The sequence below is a fragment of the Syngnathus floridae genome, chromosome 20, assembly GCF_059516105.1.
Source record: "Syngnathus floridae isolate MCC-2025c chromosome 20, RoL_Sflo_1.0, whole genome shotgun sequence".
Lineage (NCBI taxonomy): Eukaryota > Metazoa > Chordata > Actinopteri > Syngnathiformes > Syngnathidae > Syngnathus > Syngnathus floridae.
In genome coordinates this window covers 6,704,781-6,711,493 of record NC_142432.1, presented here as the reverse complement: position 1 = coordinate 6,711,493, position 6,713 = coordinate 6,704,781, and the positions used below count along the sequence as shown (strand labels likewise).

The window sequence follows — 6,713 nt, the reverse complement described above, 5'->3', positions numbered from 1 at the left end:
GCCGACGCCTTATCCTGTCTCTTGGCATCTATATTTGCATATCACAAGAAGTAGATTCCACTTTGACAGATTGTTTACATTGATATTTTATTTCATGTGAAGAATTAACATTAATATTTTATTTCATGTGACCGATTGCTTACATTGATATTTCATTTCACACAAAGGATTATTTACATTGATGGCAGTCAAGCGGTGGCCGCTTTCATCAACGCCTGCTCTCCAAACACTTGCGTGAAGTGAAGCACGTGCTCCTCGCAATGCTCGCCTGCAGGTACACACACACTGAACTAGACACAGGCGGCAAAATCATTTCTGATATATGGGCTATGTGTGTGCACTGACCGGGGTTGAATGCCGGGTTTCCCCTGAGGCGCTGGTTCCTCTGCTGGAATGACCTGAAGACGGTGAAGAACAACATGTCGTCTCCTGTCTGACGAGCGGCGTCTAGAAACTTTCGGGCGGACATGTTGTCGTGAGCGCCTGCCACATACACAGTAATTAGTCAACCTTCAAGTGACCTCTTGTGATCAAGTCCTTTGAGCAGATATGATTTCAAGGGCAGGAAGCTGTTAACGTACCAACGCTGCGGATGAATCTGAGAGCGCCCAGAACCTGCTGCTTGGACAGCAGAACCTCCACAATCTCATCATTGGCCGTCGATAGACGCTGTACACAAACGGAGCGTGTCATTGGACAGTGAAGATGATGATGGGGGGGTTGCGGAGGAGTACCTTCAACATGTCGAGGGATAGCTGATGAGCGGGCGGGTAGGTGCTCTCCAAGGACAGAAGCAAACACGCCTGAAAGAAGTCACGTGACGGTAGACAAGTGACATGCTAACGGCTACGCCAGCTTACAAAACCGGACGGGTGTCCTCACGTTTCCCTGCATGACTCACCAGCGGTTTGGAGTCGGTGAGGACGTGATACTGCAGGAACTGATGTAACATATAGAAGAGGTTGTGCTGCACCAGAGTCTTGATGACCAACTCGTACAAGTAATGCTGGCGTGACAACAAGGTCAGTCAATCCCTGGCTGGAGTCGCGCGCGTGCGCTCACCTGACCATCACCGACCTGCACGGCGATCTGGAAGTGGTTGAGCGAGCGAATGTACTCCATCAGCACGGCGATGGTCAACTTATGGGAGGCGCCCTGGACGTACGCACCAAAAATGGCTCAACCTTGGCACCAAAGACGGCGGAAAACGTTTTGCCATCTGTACCTTCCTCTCGGTGAAGGTCGACAGGACGTGCGTGTACATGTCCGATTGGTCGATGACCGCCTGGCTTCTGACTGGTCGCTTGTGAACAATCCCGCCGCGTGTGGGCCCTGCCTCCACAGCCTGCAAAGGTGCACGCGCATCAGTTGACTCCTCCCCTTTTGGTGACACGACCTCCATCACTCCCTCGCTCACCGCACTGTAGCTTTGCTCCGCCTCCAAGAACTCCTTGTACACTTGATTGAGTTTGTCGAAGACGCTCGCCACCACGGGGAGACTTGCTCGCTGATCGCTATCCACCACTACACGCGCATGTTAGCATTGGCACATTAGCAGCAAACCGCTAGCATGCAGCAGAACGAGCGAGACCGCCAGACGTACGTTGAGAGCAGACGGACAGGATGACCATCTTGCAGTCGCTACGGCGCAACAGGAAGTCCATCAGCTTACTTTTGTCCTGGAGCATGTTGACTGTTGGACTTAACTTGACGCGGAGATACCACAGGTAACCTGTCAATCAACCGATCCATCCTCAATCAGTGTGTGTGTCCGTGTGCTGGCACGTGCACGCGTTTAGCAGACCTTCACTGGCACTGATGATGATATCAGGCTGGAAGACACTCCATGAAGAAGAGTCTGTGCGGCGGTCAAGTCTGACAACAAACCGGCACATGCGCACACGCATACATCCATCGGAAGGATACACAACTGACACGGGACAGGAAGTTGTGACGGAACCACTGCTGGGCCTTCAAACAACACAGGTGAAATATCGTCAGTTATGACAATTGTTATGAACGTGGGCGTGTGTGCCTGCGTGTGCCTGAAAGCGGGACGCGACAAGGCTGTATGGAACGAGCAGGAAGCACAGGCCGATGCGTGCTGACGGCGCCGTCGGACTCCTTCAACTTGATGTCGAACATCAGTGACGTCTGAAACGCGGGCGATGGCGTTATTTGGGAATTTTGCCCGACGTGAACTCGCGCACCCACCTGAGAGCTCTGATGATGGACCACCACCAGGTTATCCACAATGTTGAGAGCAAATTTTCCAGTTGTGTCCAATTTTAACACGTGTGTCTTCTTGCACACACCCTCCCTGTGCACACATCTTCACATTTAACACTGCAAGAGATGTGTGTGTGTGAGTGTGTGTGATCACCTTGGTAAGTGGTAGAGCACCACCTCAGCGCTGGGACTGTTGGCGCTCCTGGAGTGATGCTTCAGGTACATCACGTACAACTGACCATAACTACAACCCGCACACACACACAAGATTATTGTGTCTTATTGGCAAACGTACACAGAGAAGCCACTTACATGGTTGCCATGGCAACATCTCTCTCAGACAGGCTGAGTTTGGCTGGTTTTGGGACAACAGGCAACTCGATCTCAAATTTGGACATCTTGGACACACTCCCACCCTTATTTACACACACATAAATAGAGACTTAAATGCAGTGCCAAGGTGTGCGCTCGTAAGCAGGCAGGCGCCGTTTGTTGTCGTGCGTTCTGACCCGAAAGGCGAAGGGCTGCAGGACGTTGGCCTGCACGGTGGTGGACAGCAGCATAACGGCGGTGTCAGGGCAGTACTGGTACCAGTTGACGTTGAGGCTGTGACTCTTGAGCAGTTTAACGGTGCGTTTGTCGGGAAACACCTGAACGTGACACGCCGTGTGTGGGTGGGGCCGGGCCCTGACAGGTGCGCGACGACGGCGGCGGCGCTACCTGGTAGAACTCAATGCCCTGGTCGCTGACAAAGACAATCTCGTTCCAGTTGGTCCAGCAGAAGCCCAGAAGGTTTGCGTTCTTCATCTGAAGCCGCATGACATACATGTCAGAGAGGCTGGCCGGGATCAGTCGATTGGTGTGAGCAGCTCACCTTGCACTCATGCGTGAACTCCGTGTGCGGGTAGTCGGGGATAAAATTGATGAAGTCCTGAAAGACAGGCCATTCATTTCCCCGGAATCGGCGGATTGAGAAAATTGTTAGTGCGTTGTACGCACAAACAGGGAACTGATCCCAAAAACTCACCACGGACTTTGACGTTCTTTGCACAGCCAGGATTTTGTTCCCAATGGAGAATTTGATGCACTTGACTTCTCCTTTGTCCTCCATCCTGCACACAACTCAAATGTAAAGGTTGTTTTCATCGACGTCATCATAACAACGAAAAAAAAGGAACATTTGCCAGTTTGTCCCAGTGCACATGACGCACCTGAAGGCAACCGAACTCTTGTCGTCCGGACCTTTGACGACCACACCCGTGGCGCCCCCTGAACGAACCGCGAACACCTGAAGGCAGCACGAGCCCGCCTTAGCATATTTTTGGGGGCAACCAACTCAAGCACATCATAGATCCGGAAAACACATTGTTCTTTTGTTTTGTGCTTTTCTTTCCGCCAGCCGGCGGTCAGCTGACTCGGCAAACCGCTACGCTAAACTTAAGTTAATGGAAGCTGACCTGTTTGTTGGCTTCATCGAAGAAAACATTGTTGACGCTCGAAGCGTTTTCAAAGTGGACAACATTGTCACAAAGTTCCAAGTAGTGCTCGTCGCTCATCCTCTCAAAACATTGGATCGATCTTTTTTCCCCCTGTTTTTAAAGACACCAAAACAAAACACCAGACCCGGAAGTAAATTACTCCATGCACAGTTTCGCAATAAAGGCTTGGATTCGTTCTTTAAATCAAAATTGGACTGGAGGAAATCAGTTGGTGTCCAAATTCACGTAGCCTTCAACAACTAGTCCTCAAATCTGGCCTGGTTTAAATGGAAAGTATGAGTTAAGGCTATAAAAATGTCACCTTTGCAGCCTTCATTTGTCGTTAAAAAAGTGACGTGACCCGGAAGTAATTAACTTCTTTTTTTTTATTGTGTGTCAACCTTGTTTGTCCTGACGTTCCGCTTCCCTCCGCTTGCACTTGTTTTCTTATCTCGCAGCCTCTAAATGACTTTCTCTGCGCAAATAAGCTTGATATTTACTCGTCGGTGAGTTTGTCTGACACTTTTGTCTTCTGTGGAAATCTCAGCCGAGAGCGAAGTTAAATGTACGCGAACGTCACTAAAACGCCAACAAAACAAAAGCAAACTGTACATTTCAAATAAAGAAGGAAAATAATATATTCTAGTGGAGTATTTGGCAAGAGAAAGAAGCGTGTCGAGTTCATTGTGACTTTTGTACTGTGTGTTACGCAATGTGTCCTGGGCTGGAAAGCGACTATACAGAAACTCAAAATCCGAACTTGTGTTGTTCATACGTTGTGTTTGCTCACGGTGGTCAGGTTGTGGCGTTTGTCCAGCGTTCCCACCGCAAGCTTCCACTTCACCAAGACCTCCATGATAGGTGAGGTACCGTTTTAAGCTTCAACCAACCAATGTTCTGCCTGAGCATGTGCTCGCATTTGTGTGCTCGCCTTCAGGTGTGACCCAGGAAGACTTTGAGAAGGCCAAGAGCAAACTTTCCTCGTTGAAGAAAGATCCTGGAAATGATGTCAAGCTCAAGATCTATGCTCTCTTCAAACAGGTCAGCACAGCCATGTTCTTTTCTGCTTGACATTGAGTATTTATGGTGTGTTTGTGGTTCACGTGACAGGCAACACACGGTCCCTGTGACACCCCCAAACCGGGAATGTTGGACTTCATCAACAAGGCCAAGTGGGACTCGTGGAAGTCTTTGGGATCCATCACGCAGGTCCACACGCTCGCTGACCTTTCACTTTGTGGCAGACCGCTCGTGGTGTGCGGCATGACCTGTCGTGTTATATGACCACATGATGTGTCATATAATAGGAAGCATGACGTTGAACAAAATAGAGGAGTTTTTGTGATTTGTGAAAATGTGATTGACAGGAGTCGGCCCGGCAGGAGTACTGCGACCTGATTGGCTCCCTGGTGGCGGCAGAAGGTGGAAGCGCCGCCCAAGCTCCCGCCCAGTCAGCCACCAACGGGCGCACGTACGACTCCCTGTTGGTCAGTACGCAAGATGACATCACCACCATCACGCTCAACCGGCCCTCCAAGAAGAACGCCATCACCACTCAGGTGACCTCAACTCATCCTCACAAACATCCTCGTTTGCAACCTGACTTTGGTTGGCCATTACACATTGATAGAATGATTGAAAGGTCACAGTTAGCATGTTGCTAGTTAGCTGACATACAGCATTTGTTACAGATGTATGAGGAGATCATTGAAGCTCTGCAGCAAGCAGCCCAAGACAGCTCGGTGGTCACGGTATTTACCGGTAACATTCTTTCTCCCACGCACATACACACAAAAGTAGGTTGTCGGTGGCAACACACACATTGTCTGACTGGGTGGTGTGTGCATTTGGGTGTGCTTTGCCAGGCGCGGGGGACTTCTACTGCAGTGGCAATGACCTGAGCAACTTCACCAAGATTCCTGAGGGAGGATTGGAGCAGATGGCCAAAGCTGGCGGGGAGCTGCTCAGGTGATCGATCACGCATCAGTCCGTCCATCCATCCATCTATCGGTGTGGCCTCGAAGAGTAACATTGTCCGAGTTGACTCGCTCACCTCTGACCCCTGCCGACAGGAAATACGTGAAGGCGTTCATCGACTTCCCCAAGCCGCTGGTAGCGGTGGTGAACGGACCGGCTGTGGGAATCTCTGTCACTGTCATGGGAATGTTTGACTTGGTCTACGCTACGGAGAGTGTACGTGTGCACGCACACAACAAACTGATGTTGATTTAAAATCACTCATGAAATCATTTTTAATATTTAGGCCACCTTCCACACGCCTTTCAGCCAACTGGGTCAGAGTCCAGAAGGCTGCTCGTCTTACACCTTTCCTCGCATCATGGGCAACAGCAAGGTCCCTACACCTAGAGCACACACGCACACGTACACACGTGATTGACGGGCGTGCACGTGCATGTTGCGCACAGGCCAACGAGATGCTGCTGTTTAACAAGAAGCTGACGGCGTTCCAAGCGTGCCAACTGGGTCTGGTCACAGAAGTCTTTCCTGACAGCAGCTTCCACACGGAGGTTTGGAGCCGACTGAAGAACTACGCCAAGCTACCTCCAAATGTAAACGCACACACGGTGAACTTTTCCCCAGCAGCCCTTGTCGTAACGTTGGCTTTGTTGATGTGTGTCTCCTGTTAGTCTCTGGCGCTTTCCAAGCAGTTGATTCGCTCTATGGAGAAAGAGCGCCTCCACGCCGTCAATGACGCCGAGGTGGAGCGCCTGACAGAGCGATGGACGTCAGATGAGTGCTTCAACGCCGTCATGAGCTTCTTTCAGGCCAAATCTAAGCTCTGAACCACCGCAGCAAGCGTCGCCGTGGCTATGTCTGAGCCACCGTAGGAAACTTCACCGTGGCGACTTGCAGCGGACATTCCGTCGAACGTGAAGAATCAAGTGCCTGGCCTAAATTGCACATGTGCTTGTCACTCAACTCTGTCATGTGTGTCAAGTTGTTTGTAGTGGGAAAAAAAAAGTTGTTGAAGTGATAAATGTTGAT

The 6,713-nt window shown here is 50.4% G+C and overlaps 2 protein-coding genes across 2 annotated transcripts; one reads left to right on the top strand and one right to left on the bottom strand.

The window, feature by feature from the left end:
* Positions 1–68: 68 nt before the first annotated feature.
* Positions 69–3,818, bottom strand: rmc1 (regulator of MON1-CCZ1). The gene is made up of 21 exons (XM_088363453.1): positions 3,687–3,818; positions 3,441–3,517; positions 3,257–3,341; positions 3,104–3,160; positions 2,950–3,036; positions 2,739–2,879; positions 2,542–2,645; positions 2,384–2,473; positions 2,215–2,320; positions 2,046–2,154; positions 1,927–1,971; positions 1,805–1,858; positions 1,604–1,732; positions 1,418–1,524; positions 1,226–1,345; positions 1,078–1,155; positions 902–1,006; positions 735–803; positions 582–669; positions 346–483; positions 69–268 (listed from the first exon to the last, which is right to left on the bottom strand). The coding sequence occupies exons 1-21, from the start codon at positions 3,783–3,785 to the stop codon at positions 189–191; spliced, it is 1,968 nt and encodes a 655-aa protein (XP_088219579.1). The 5' UTR covers positions 3,786–3,818; the 3' UTR covers positions 69–188.
* Positions 3,819–4,059: 241 nt separating this feature from the next.
* On the top strand, positions 4,060–6,706 carry eci2 (enoyl-CoA delta isomerase 2). The gene is made up of 11 exons (XM_088363463.1): positions 4,060–4,213; positions 4,507–4,568; positions 4,645–4,748; positions 4,818–4,916; positions 5,075–5,266; positions 5,399–5,468; positions 5,573–5,675; positions 5,780–5,900; positions 5,971–6,060; positions 6,134–6,277; positions 6,356–6,706. The coding sequence occupies exons 1-11, from the start codon at positions 4,173–4,175 to the stop codon at positions 6,509–6,511; spliced, it is 1,182 nt and encodes a 393-aa protein (XP_088219589.1). The 5' UTR covers positions 4,060–4,172; the 3' UTR covers positions 6,512–6,706.
* Positions 6,707–6,713: the final 7 nt, after the last annotated feature.